Source organism: Eptatretus burgeri, chromosome 7 (genome assembly GCF_056783735.1).
Source record: "Eptatretus burgeri isolate ZD-2024b chromosome 7, Ebu_testis_v1, whole genome shotgun sequence".
NCBI lineage: Eukaryota > Metazoa > Chordata > Myxini > Myxiniformes > Myxinidae > Eptatretus > Eptatretus burgeri.
Window position 1 is genome coordinate 24700989 of NC_140967.1, and position 14303 is coordinate 24715291.

The window sequence follows — 14303 nt, forward strand, 5'->3', positions numbered from 1 at the left end:
CAATAGGATAGTCTTGTGTATGTGATATTAAGTTTCATTGGATTTAACCAGACTCAGTGGCATAATGATTGGAGCATCCGTTCTTGGTGTAGGAAGTCGGTAGTTCGTACCCCGGCTGAGTAATATATCAAAGACTTGAAAAATAATACGTCCTGCTTCCTTGCTTGACACAGCATTTAAAAAGGACAGAACAAGGACAAACAGACATATATTGGCATCCATTGCACAGGGTTGATGGACCTAATGGCCTCCTCTTCCATTAAAGTTCCCTGTAAGGGAACTCATAAAATTATCTCAGCAAAGAAAAAAAAATATTTAATTTCATGAATGGCCAAAGGAAGATCACAAACATATTACATGATCAACGACATTCTCTGCAAGAGAAATCGACAAGTTCATCAATCACATCTATAATTAAAACAAAATTCGAAAACTGTGCAGCCATGAGACGACAAGGTCAGAAAAACAAAAACAAAACACATAAAAGGAAAATAAATTAGTTCTAAAAGTGTTTCAATTCCAAATTCAAGAAAATATGAGAACAATTCATTCTTGTGATAAACGTTCTTATGAGAAATATGAAATCTTAATCAATTGTTCAAAAGCATTTATATTAGATAGAAGTTTTCTTGATACCTGCAGCTTCACAGCTTCTTCCAATTTCATGTTAAGGAGCCCCTCACGTGAGGGTTTCAACTCGTGGGCTCCAGCTTCATCCAACATCTCTTTATGATCCGTGTGGCTTTCAACAGCAACATCTTCCAAGTAGCCAGATGCCTCCTTCCCAAAGACAGTGGGCTCAACAAGCAAAAGGATAGATTCAATGTCATCATCCTCAAAAACAGCCATGGTGAGTAATGTGTGCATCAGCTTGATGAGTGGAACAAACAAATGCTGGCTACTGCCACCCACGAGATCTCGTGCAAACGAGCCACCATCTCTCACTGCCTCAGTGAGCATTGAAATGACTTTGGCCTTCAGCAGTCCAAGTGGAAATTCGGGGCTAAGTAAGGCTGATTTTGAACCCACCAAATATTTGGATGAAGAGACTAAGCCAACAGGGGAGAAATGAGTACGTGGCCGAAGGCTAGTAGAGGGCCCAACACCAGTCAAGCCATGCCGCTTGCAAGTACCAGGAAATAATCTGATGTTGCGAGTCTCAGCTGTCATTGGAACAATGAATTCTTGGTTGGTGGTGAGTCGAGCAGTACAAGCAGCTCGCAGGTGTAGACTGATGAGTATGTCGTAGAAACCGCTGCGTAGAAGTCCAGGCAGATATTTGTTCTCAATGGCTGAAAGTAACTGGGCCTGATCGACATGACTGCATAAAGCATGGGCAACACGGCAATTACCCATGGCACACATGGCAGAGTACAGCATAAGTGTGTGAGAATGGAACTGCAGCAGGTTCTTCAGCTCAGCTAACTCCAGGATGTCCACACATCTGCATGGTGCAAATATAATTAGGAAATCATAAAAAATACTCAACACATCAATGTTCTAGTGGTGACTTAGTCCTGGTAATTATATGGTGAAATGTTTCTAAAATTAGCATTTAAAGACAAAATTATTGCTTCTGTATTATCACTGACTTCTATGTAATCACGAAAACTATATCAGCATGAAAAATCCTACATTGACAACCACAAGTTGAATGTTCTGATGTGCAATGAATGGACCATATTTTCACGCAAACAAACCCACCCCCAGGTATACCACGCAACTGGGGAAAAAGTGCTCTCGGAAAATTTCAGGCACACCAAACCCGCATGTGGATATACCCTGCAAACCAGTTTTCCTCTCCATATGACCGGGAGATACGCAATCTCCATATTCCCAACACCGGCACGGCTTTGTCGTCAACAGACAACGAATGGCTCTTTTCAAATACAACTGCAGTAAATAACCAATTCACATTAAAATTAATATCTTGAGAAAGGGTTGTTGTCATAAATAAAGTTTACTGTACCGATGTGTTAAAAACCAGTGTGGTTTCCGGTACTGATGCAACTGGAAACCACGCTGCCCATCCATTCGAAATGTATAAATACCCTGCAGGCTAATGAATTTTACACCATTCCATGAAATCGTTCATACCATTACAAGTCCCGCCATACAATATCTGCTGTCAGTACAAGTAAGAGAAAACGTAAAAAGTTTCACAGCCAAATTCAAACTGAATGTTTGTCAGTTTGCATTAGAGCACAGCAACAGAGAGGGTGGTCGTGTGTTTTATTTATAGAAGACGATTTACCGATATCTTAAATAACTTTTGGATTTGTATATGTATATATATATATACACACACACACACACACACACTGATGAACCGAAACATTATGACCACTGACAAGTGTAGTGAATAACATTGATTATCTTGTTACAATGGCACCTGTCAAGGGGTGGGATATATTAGGCAGCAAGTGAACAGTCAGTTCTTCAAGTTGATGTGTGGATGCAGGAGAAATGGACAGGAGCAAAGACCTGAGTGACTTTGACAAGGGCCAAATTGTTATGGCCAGATGACTGGGTCAGAGCATCTCTGAAATGGCAAGGCTTGTGGGGTGCTCCCGGTCAGCAGTGGCGAGTACCTCCCGACAGTGGTCCGAGGAGGGACAAGCCACAAACCGGCAACAGGGTGTTGGGCGCCCAAGGCTCATCGATGCGCGAGGGCAACGAAGGCTATCCCATCTGGTCCGAACGGACAGAAGGTCTACTGTGGCACAAGTCACAGAAAATTTTAATGGTGGTCACGGGAGGAATGTATCACAATCTACAGTGCATCGCACCCTGCTGCGTAGCCGCAGACCAGTCAGAGTGACCATGATGACCCCTGTCTACCATCGAAAGCGCCTACAATAGGCATGCGAGCGTCTGAACTGGACCTTGGAGTCGTGGAAAAAGGTCGCCTGGTCCGATGTGTCCCATTTTCTTTTGGATCACGTGGATGGCCGTGTATGTTTGCGCCGTTTACCTGGGGAAGTGATGGCACCAGGATGCACTGTGGGAAGACGACAAGCCGGTGGAGGGAGTGTGATGCTCTGGGCAATGTTCTGCTGGGAAACCCTGGGTCCGGCCATTCATGTGGACGTCAATTTGACACATGTCACCGACCGAAACATCGTTGCAGACCAGGTACACCCCTTCATGGCAATGGTATTCTCTGATGGCAGTGGCCTCTGTCAGCAGGATAATGCACCCTGCCACACTGCACCCATTGTTCGGGAATGGATTGAGGAACATGATGAAGTGTTCCCGGTGTTGCCCTGGCCTCCAATTTCTCCAGATCTCAATCCGATTGAGCACCTATGGGATGTGCTGGACCAACAAACCCGATCCACGGCGGCTCCACCTCACAACTTACAGGACTTGAAGGATCTGCTGCTAATGTTTTGGTGCCAGATACCGCAGGACACCTTCAGGTGTCTTGTGGAGTCCATGCCTTGGTGGGTCGGTGCTGTTTTGACGGCACACAGAGGACCCAGCAGCATATTAGGCAGGTGGTCATAATGTTTTGGCTCATCAGTGTATATGTCAGTAAAATATGTGAAATAATTGCAATTAAAGATATTACAATTAAACTTGGAAAAAAAAAAGACCTAATTTGGATCTGATAATTAAACTTTGCCCCCTGTGGTTATGTCACATGCAATACAGTAAAATACTGTATATCCCACACATGAGTATACCCAGCAATTTGAATTTTTGAAACGAATTTAATGTTATTTAACTTTGTTATTTGCAGGTTATTTGCGTGAAAATACGATAAACTTGGGTAGCCATCATGACATTCTACATGAGGTCAGGTAATAGGCTCTGTGATAGACTCTAAAGAACCTCAAGGTTGTACTTTTGCTTTTTGAATAAAATATGGCATCACTTCTAGAGATGCTACATAAATGTATATCTCAAAAACTGTTTATATCTGTCGGCCAGTGCTTTCTGTCTTGTAAAAATTAATTTTAAAAATGTCATGTGGTGCCAGAGGTGGATCACAGAGACCTATTCTCCTCAGGAATCTGCAGAGCCATAAATGATACAGGCTCAGAGCATTGAACAATCCAACCATGCCTTTCCCCAACACGGCCAACCAGGACTTGAGGAAATCGATTTGGCAAGCGACTCCACACGACAGGAGTCAGGATTTGCACTTCAACACGGGGTGGGCACTGGGGCACCAAATTTCTTCGCTCACTTTTAAAAAGACCAGATGACAGCGGCATCACTCCCTACCACACAAGCAAAGGGAAGATCAAAAATTAGAGAAACACAAGTTCTTACAAACATTAAAACAACAAGAAATACAACTGTGAGGGCAAATTAAAAAGAAGCAATTGCTAATTACAGCACAAAATAGTAGTCTGCGCTGGCAACACAAAAATGTACAAACAGAAGAATAAAATGGTTGGTTATCTGTCATAAAGAAACACAAGGTGCTGACACTTCAAGCTACACTCTTTATCGGAGCGAGAGAGCGAGGGAGAGGGGGGGAGAGAGAGAGGGAGAGAGAGAGAGAGAGAGAGAGAGAGAGAGAGAGAGAGAGAGAGAGAGAGAGAGAGAGAGAGAGAGAGAGAGAGAGAGAGAGAGAGGAGACTTTGACTCCTTTTATTATAACAAGCTCAAATGAGCTAAGATCCTCGTCCTCTTAATGATGACGTCATAAAAACGAATATGAAGTCATTGTGATGCATCAGGGTTGCGATAAATTTTCTGTGCTAATGCCCGGCCTGATTCCCGCAAACAACATTCAAACAGCTTGTCTAGTTTCGGAGATAATGGTATAGGCGATTACCATGAGCGGCGATATTATGACGTCAACTTTTTTTTCTAGGAAGAATTTCCAAAATCGGAGATGGTTACTACCTGCACGTGGGCTTTCTGCATATACATGGCAAGTTTCACGAAGATCCGATGAAAACTCTGGGTTGTGAAACAAAAAATGTCCAAAAATAGGAAAGACGTCATAAAAGTTGATATGACGTCATAGTGATGTATCATATGTGCAGTAATTAATCTCTGCTAATACCCTGTTCGATTCCCGCAAACAGAATTCAAAAAGCTTGCCGAGTTCGGAAATAATTTTTTGGGCGATTTCCATTAGCGAAGATATTTTGACGTCATAACTTTTTTCTCGGAGGAATTTTCAAAATCAGAGATCGTTACTGTCTGCGCAGGGTATTTTTACACACACATATATATATATATATATATACATATATATATATATATATATATGTATATATATATATATATATATATATATATATATATATATATATATATATATATATATATATATATATATATATATATATATATATATATATACATATATATATATATACATATATATATATACATATATATATATATATATACATATATATATATACATATATATATATATATATACATATATATATATATATATATATATATATATATATATATATATATATACATATATATATATACATATATATATATATATATATATATATATATATATACATATATATATATATATATATATATATATATATATATATATATATATATATATATATATATATATACATATATATATATATATATATATATATATATATACATACATATATATATATATATATACATATATATATATACATATATATATATATATACATATATATATATACATATATATATATATATACATATATATACATATATATATATACATATATATATATATACATATATATATATATATACATATATACATATATATATATATACATATATATATATATATATATATATATATATATATATATATATATATATATTGTCGCGGATTCGCGCCAGCCGGCGTGTGAACGGCCACGTAACTCGAATCGCGGCACATCGCCCACCGGACGGACAATCCCGTCGTGACCCTCTCGGACTAACGCCGGGAACTAGTCACGGGTGTGCCTTTCGGCCTCACCACGATCGTGCCAATCAGCCCCCCGCGTGGGATAGGGTTGTTCGCCAAATTCGACCTACCTAAGTACCCACACGGAGGGTAGACCGGGCGATCGCACCTCGCCACAGGTCGACTTCGGACACGGGCCACTTTAAGCGACCCGTTCCGTACTATCGGGATAACCGAGCGGTGTTATAGTCAACCTCGACGGTTCGATTAATTATTGGGCGTATTTAGCCCACGACCAACCCTTTACGTAAAGTAAGATGGAGATTCAATTAAAGAAAAGACGAAGTGAAACGGGAGAAACAGTTCAACATAAAGCACATTTATTCCGCGGCAAACGGAAAGCACACATATACAATTACCACAATTATGCACCAAAAGCAAATGTAACAAAAGAAGAAACACAATGCAGATCTACTACCGACTACCGAGCACACGGCAACACTTATACAGTTTTACTTCACAGACGGCGCCGACAACACATATACTCCAAAGCAAAAGAAAAAGAAGGGGCCACCCTCAACGATAAGGGGGCAGACAGGCCTGGGGCCGAGACCGCGTCGAGCCTACCCATCTGGTGATGAGCCGCAACATGGCGGCGGCGCCCCGACTCCGCGGGCCTCGCTGGCACTGCCTGGAATGGGGTGGGAACGGGGCCCCCTTCTCATACTATCTCAGCGCGGAGGGAAACGGGGGGGGGGGGGTTGTTGATGCTCGGGGGAAAGAGGATATCTGGCTGGCTTGGGTCCCGCGACGAGCGACTCCACTGCGACCTCGACCGCGTTCCCGGCCTCCCCTCTCCGCAGCTCCCCGACTCTGACACGAGCGCAGACCTCCACAAAGCTTCTTGGCTTCTCCAGCCTCTCCGGACCCCGACAGACACTCTCTCGACTGATTTCGCCGCCGCAACAACTCTCCAACTCTTTCCTCTTCTCAACTCTCCTACTCTCCCCAACTGCCTTCTCTTCTCAACTCTTCCCAACTGCTCAACTCTTCAACTCTTCCCAACTGCCCGATTCTTCTCAACTCTCTCCTCGATTCAGAAACTCAACTCTTCCCAACTACCCGATTCTTCTCAACTCTCTCCTCGATTCAGAAACTCAACTCTTCCCAACTGCCCTGATTCGCTCCGCGCTCGGCGCTTTATAGTGCGACAGGAGAAATCATATGCAGATTTTTGGATCAGGAACGGCTCGGGGGCGGAGCCACGCTCCCCATTGGACAGAGGAAAAGTGGGCGTGAATCATTCTTGATCCGCGAATCTGCATATAGCGATTATACTCCGACGCGCCTGGAGGCGGGGCCAAATCGCCCCACGCTCGCTGATAGGATGGAACAGAAGTGGGCGTGAACCATTCTTGATCCGATTTCTCGGAAAGGCTGGTGTTTTTGCACCTGCTGCTCGGTGCGCACCCTGTACGAGTCCAGGATCGGTGCCCACAAGCGGCACGGGAATGGCGGTGATGCGATGGTTGCGAGAGCGAGATGTGACGGTAAAGGTCGTTGCTGTTGGCATTGTTGTTGTTGTGAAGCGGCGTTGCGGTTGGTGGTTGTTGTGTAATGGCTGTTGAGACGTGGTTGGTGGTGGTTGTGGTGGTAGTAATGGCGGTTGGTCCAAAATAAAGATAGTAAAAGAAAAACGGCTATCTAAAAGGGTCGCAGCCCGAACGAATGACATTTATTCCCTCTAAACAACGGGTTTGGGCTAACTACACATATACTTACAGAGATATCTCACCTACGGGACCTGAATGGTGGTTTGCGAATTTCGTCAACCACAACACTACCCCCTCCCCTTTTTATAGACTCGTCCCGAGTCGTCAAATTTTCGTGTGCCATCATGTGTAGTTCTCCCCTAGTACATTTTACCTACGGATCCCTGAGTGCGACATTCATGGTATTCGTGTCCCCAAAATAAATAACCTGAGGGCTGAGTAACTACCTAAACAAACCCACTCACACGGACGACTTAAATAAAATTGCCGGCGCTAAGACAGACATGCCGGGGGCGCACTCATATTTACAGTACATCTTAACCTTAACTCACAAATTTTACACTAAACCATGGCCCAGGATCAATGAACTCTGCAAAAAGAAAGCAGTTAGCAGGGAGCCAGGCTGCTCGCACGCAGTCTCTGGCTCAAACAATGCAGGTGACAGGGAACGTGGCCGGCTGCTCACACGCAGTCCAAGGCCTTCCCTTTTGAAATGAACCCAGTGAACCACAACGGTGCATGGGCTGCACAAACGCAGTCTCCGTGCCAGCTCAAGTGGCACACGCAATGAACACAACGGATGGATGGATGGACACAAACACGGTGCACGGGCCGCCACTGCAGGCCCGTGTTGTAGCTGCCAACAGGGCAGTTCTTGCAGCTTGCAAACTGTTGCTTTCTGATCCTGGCGCACATGGCAATGAACAAGGGGGGGCAAAGCAAAAATTGAATGGGGCTGGTGAACAGGGGCAGTGGGCATGGCATGGCAAAGGTGATCAGGCAAACACAGCCTGCAGAACAAGGCCGCTGCAGGCAAACACAGCCGGCAGATGAACTGGCCGACACAGGCCTTGCAGAAAACAGCTGCAGACGATCCGGCCGGTACAGGCCTTGCAGCAAAACAACAGCTGCCGATGAAGCTGGCCAGCCTTCGTCATTCAGTGGAGGTTGGTGGAGGGAGTGCGGTGGTGCTGGCCACTCGGAAGGCGGGCTCGGACCTACTCTACGGTCTCCCTCCCAACCTATCGCCTTTGCCTGTCACTGTCTATACCCACTCCCTTAATTTGTCAAACCCCAATTTAGCCCCAACTTTTTTTTATTTTTACTTCCCCACTATAAATCGTCCCCTAACCCCCTGTACTGTCCTTGTTCGGCTAACCTATCCTGTCACCTAGCCTACTCCCAACCCCTACGTTCCCTTCCCGGAGGGGAACAAGGGAGAGCAAGCGTCCTGTGTCGAGGCCCAATCCAAGCCTCAGAATGGCCTCCCCAGACTTCAGCGATCTAAACCAAAGTGGGTCCAGCGGCCCACAACGAGAGCGAGGGGATGGATAGTGCGGAGGGGTACACTTCCTAATCTACCCTATCCATTTAACTGTTAAACTACCCCGGGGCTTTCAACAAGCGCCTCGCGCTTAAGCGATTGGTTCTAACAACCCAGATTCCCATCGCCTGTGTTGGTGTCCTCACAATTTCGGGCCTTGCCCCCCCAATTTTCTCTCCGTGCCCTCACACGGTCTCATGGCTGGGACGCGTGGCTCCCTTTGGCAGGCACGACCCTCTGCCGAATCTCCCGCTATGGCACCCCCGGGCACTACACTGCCTCCGAGCCTACCAGCTCCCTAAACACCGGGGAGTGCCCCCCATGGCACCTCCCCTGAAACGCACACGTGGCAGGCTGGCTTCCCAGGCCCCTTTCCGAGGGTCAGCCGTGCCCACAACACTGCCCATGCGGCTAACGGCGCCCCGGGCCCCCGCACCAAGCAGACGCACCCGTGCCCACTACGCTATCCCGGCCCCCCATGGGCCCTTGGCCTACTAGCCTGGTGCCCGGGGTACCCACTCAGCGATACTCACCTTTCGCAGCCATGCTCCCAGCTTGTCAACAGGGCTCCTGCACCCCTCCAAATGGGTTTCGAGCCTACTTTCCCACCAACAACAAAACGACCTCCATTTTTCAATTTAACTAACCCCCTAACTCACTCTACACTGACCCCGGGGTCCCTTGGGCGGGAGTCACTCCTCCCCCACTCACTCATCGCACCATGCATTCCCCATTCGCTCCACTCACACAGACCCGCTGGCCTCACTCACTCATCATGTACTCACCTCACAACTCTTCAACACACACACCGCTGAACTCTGCCATCCTTCTAACTGCTTCCCCTAACTAACTCGTGCTCCCATGTCATCCCTTAAACTACAGCACGTTCCATTTAACACTACGTCGCTAAACTACATCCCCACTACACATTCACAAGTCTGTCACTGTCCTAAAATAATTCCATACTCCATTTCCCAACCTAAATCTCGCTAAAATCCCTCTAACTAATCCATTCCACGGGCCCCATGAGGACTTACCCCTGCCACATGGAGTCGGTCTAACTAAGCTAACCCTTCCCCTAACTAGTTTCATCCTGTGCCCAGGTAAGGGGGTCTTCCACCCCTTGCCCGGGAATCCTGTGCACCCGAAAGTGAGGCTTGCTTTTTTTTTATTTTTTTTTTCACATGCGCAGCACCAGCGCGGCAACTCACAGCTCGCGCACCTTGCACCCGCCCGTGACGTCATGCAGCTGCACGTATACCTCGTCCCTCCTTGGACGGTACCATCCGGCAGGGATACCCCTCCTGCCGGATTCCAACCCCGCGTGCAGCCATGACGTCACCGGGCGCATTAAAAAAAACACAAGCCCCACGTCTCGAGGGGTCCCCCACGCGAACACGTGCTCTGCCCGTTGGAGCGCAACACACACGCCCGCGTAGAGAACCTGTCCGGTCCAAATCCGAAATCCTGCCTAAACTTTGTCCGTCCGCGGGATCGGCAAATCCACCGCGTGCGTTTCCGGACCGGGAGTTCACTCTGGTAAGCGAGCACGTGGGGGCCTCGTGCGTTGCACGGCACGGACCTCACGCTCGCTGCTGGGTGAACCCGGCACGGTTCCCGAAACAGCTACAGCCGCTACTTGGCTTTCTTTCCTCTGTCGCAGTCTCCGTCTCCATTCAATACACGCACTCCCGCGTGTCACGACGCTAACACCCCTCACCATTAAACTCACACCGGGAGACGCGGCTGCATGTTCACACATGCCGACCGACATCTCCCTCACATACAGCGACCTTGCACACGCTGTCTCTCTCACACTCACGGTCTCCCTTGCACTCGGCCGTTCACTCACGCATGCCACCTCCCTCGCACACGTGGCTCCACTCACTCGTGGTGCTCCATTCATACTGGCCGTTTCACTCACACACACGGCCTCTTCCACTTGCGGTGCCCCTTTTACACACGGCGTGCTGGGAAGCACGTACTCCGGCACAGTCGCCACCACACCATTCACACACGGCGTCGCTTCCACACACGGGGTCTTTGTCACCCACCCGGTCGCTCTCACACACGCAGCACGCATTTCGCCACACTCGTGAACACACACCTCGACACTGTGGTATAGCCTGCGGGCATGCAGGGCGGGGCATGATGATGGGAGGAGGGGTCGTCGTGGTCATCGTGTCTGCCAGGAATATAGGGAGTGCGCGCCGCCTGAGGCGTCGTAGTAATGCTGTAGTCGCCCGGCTTGTGCGTGTGCTGAGTACGTAATAAAGGGGAGCCGCGGGCAAAGTACGCCCGCGCTCGCGCTTGTGCAACACAGCCCGGCTCGACTGTTCCCCCGCTCGTGTCTGCCTGCTAAGCATCTTCTATCAGTACACCATAGTTGGCTGACGAGGATCTTCGGATCAGCGTGTGCAGAGCGGCAGCGGATAACCCGTGCGGTTCCAGGCTACGGAGCCAAGGGTCTCGCCAGCACGAGCATGGCAGAAGGTCGTGCACGGCGCACGAATGCGTGCCCGCCTTCGTCGGAATCGACTTCGGCCACGTCGAATGGGCAACGGCCGCGCTCAGTGTTCGTTTTATTGAGGAACGTCAGATCGGGGGAATGATTTCTGCAGAGCCACGGCTAAAGAACGAGGACACGCGGTTCGGCTCGAACGCGGCGTGGGACGTCGCGCGAGCTCTGAAGAATGTCCGGGGTCTCGATGGTCGGGGCACAGCAGATGGTCCGGGGGTCAGCGCGATGTGCCAGGCACGCACGGCCATGCGCACGGTCTGCGGCGCGGGTCGTGGGCGAGCGTTGCAATGCAATCACTCAGACGGCGGTCTGAGCACTCGAGGTCGTCTACGGTGTGTGGGCCGAGGGTCATCGCCCATCGTTACAGTCATAGATGGCGGTGTGCGAAGCGATCCTTCCGTCCCGGGTCAAGACCTACCGCCGGTATGGTGTTCAGTGCATGGCGTGTACGGTAACGCCCCGGGTCGAGTTTTGCAGCCTGAGCACGGAGATTCCAGCGACCCGGAGCGGGAGATGCTGCCCATGTTGAGCCTGGTTTCAGTTGGTCCTACGGTGACAGGACCAATGCCAGTGAATGTCGAAGTGATCGGGGCACTGATCGGGTGTCGAATTGAGTCCACTCGTGCTGCCCGCGCATCGCGGTGTTTGTGGTGCGAGGGGAGATGCCCGTCCTTTTGGGTCGGGACTGGCTGGCGCACCTCGGGCTGGATCTCCAGTTCGTACCTCCAGGTGTGCCCGTGCTCTCTTCGATGCTTTCGTCGAGTACCGAGGGCAAGGTTCTCGCGGCGGGAGCCGCGTCGATGCAACGGGAGCGGCCGTTAGTTGCTGCCTGCAACGGCGGTGTGCGGTTCGGGAGCAGCAGGAGCCGTGCCAGCTCTCGCGATGAGCTCTCGCGCGTCGGCTGCGTGCGTGGTGCGAGGTGCGGTGTTGTTCGAGCAGCTTCAACGGGTTGCGGTGAGCCCGTGGCGTTAAAGGAAGTCGCGAGTCACAACATCGAGGCAACAACCAAGAGGCGGACTCGTGATGTGGGTTGTGGGTTGCTGTTCATTGCATATTTGTTTTTCATTGCTCGAGTGATGCGGTTTAACGTTGTTGAAATAAATGCCAGCAGTTCCCGTGTGAGAGTGGGTTTGGTGGAGATCAATCGATGGGATTTGTATTATGATCAATGTGATGTGGGGGCTTTGGGAGAGGTGGGGGCGAATAAAGAGGGTTTATTGGCCTCCAGTTGCCCCAGGCCACGGGTAGTTGTTTTGTCGGGTGCTGGGATTTTATCAAGAGAACGCACTGGACGGAAAAATGAGTTTGCAATGGTTCAAATGTTATTCCTATTGATTTATAACGAGCTTATGGTTGAAGTGTGGTTTAAATGGAATTGCTACCGTCTAACTGCCATGTGGGTCTCGGAGATCGACTCGGAGCCAGGACTGGTGCGCTGGTTGGCGTTACCCCCACCGCTGGTTGCGGCAAGGTCAGACATGCCTGGCGCCGGGGGCGCAGCTCTCTGTGGTCGCTCAGGGCCGTTTAGACGGGCGTTGGCATCTCAACTGATTGTGGTGCGTGGGTTGTTATGGAGCATTGGTTGCGTCCAGCCAGCGGCGCTGTTCAGCGCCCCCATCCAAGGTCCATCGAGTTTGGCGCTGGCGCCACGGCTTCCAGACAGCGGGCTTCCGACCTCGGAATGTTTATCTGCTTCAGGTCTGCCTGGGGGAGGTGTGCCGCCTTGTGGGCCGGAGGCGTTTGATGGTGCCGGGGGAGGTTTGCTCGCTCGGGAGGTCGCCGCGACCTCGCCGAGGGCCATGTAAGCATGAGCCGCCTGGGGGCGTTTTCGCTGTGTAGTGCTGCTGTGCTTCTCCAGTAGCTCGCTTCCACGCATTATATGATGTGATGTGCTGTTATACTTCGCTGTTTTCTTTTTTGTGCCTTGTCTACTGTTATACCGTAGTCCTTTGTGCTGTTTATGCTTATTATGATGGTGATCATTTAATAATCATAGTTTTAGGAGGGAGGAGTGTGGTATAGCCTGCGGGCATGCAGGGCGGGGCATGATGATGGGAGGAGGGGTCATCGTGGTCATCGTGTCTGCCAGGAATATAGGGAGTGCGCGCCGCCTGAGGCGTCGTAGTAATGCTGTAGTCGCCCGGCTTGTGCGTGTGCTGAGTACGTAATAAAGGGGAGCCGCGGGCAAAGTACGCCCGCGCTCGCGCTTGTGCAACACAGCCCGGCTCGACTGTTCCCCCGCTCGTGTCTGCCTGCTAAGCATCTTCTATCAGTACACCACAGACACCGCACACACCGGGCCAACCACACTGGGGATTCGTGTCCCCACAAGGGTCCCCGGGGCCTCTATACCCCCCAAGCTCTCCGTGCACCTGTCCACAGCACTCCTCCCCTCGACCTCGCAAAGCACGACCGAACCCACCTGGTCGTGACTCGCCTCAAGGGGGCATACTCCCTCCCCTCGTTCCTGGAGGAGGCCATCCAGCTGCTCGCACTGGGTCTCCACCCAGTCCACCAGCTCACCCCCATTGTGCTCCACTACCTCCGTGTGTGTGTGTGCGTCTCAATCCCCGTCTTCATCGTGTAGTCTTCCCTCTATCGTTCCCATCTCCCGTGTCTCTGCCAACTCAGTCACCTCTTCACCCTTTACCTCCCTTGTCTCAACTATTATTTCCGTCTCTTCCCTTGTTATCTCCCTCGTGCACGTCTCCGTCACACCAATTAGTTTTTCACTCTCGGTCACCGTCACTTTTTTCGTCACGACCCTCGCCCAACACGTCTCCCGAA

General features: G+C 49.4%; 1 protein-coding gene across 2 annotated transcripts in view; it reads right to left on the reverse strand.

Annotated features, from left to right (window-relative positions):
* LOC147022834 (ryanodine receptor 2-like) overlaps positions 1-14303 on the reverse strand; it is a 717656-nt gene that overhangs the window by 459516 nt on the left and 243837 nt on the right. For both annotated transcript variants that reach the window (XM_085887705.1, XM_085887704.1), the window contains exons 36-37: positions 4003-4229; positions 637-1444 (exon numbers count right to left, since the gene is read on the reverse strand). In XM_085887705.1, coding sequence (XP_085743831.1) covers positions 637-1444; positions 4003-4229 — 1035 coding nt within the window. The remainder of the gene's footprint in view (positions 1-636; positions 1445-4002; positions 4230-14303) is intronic.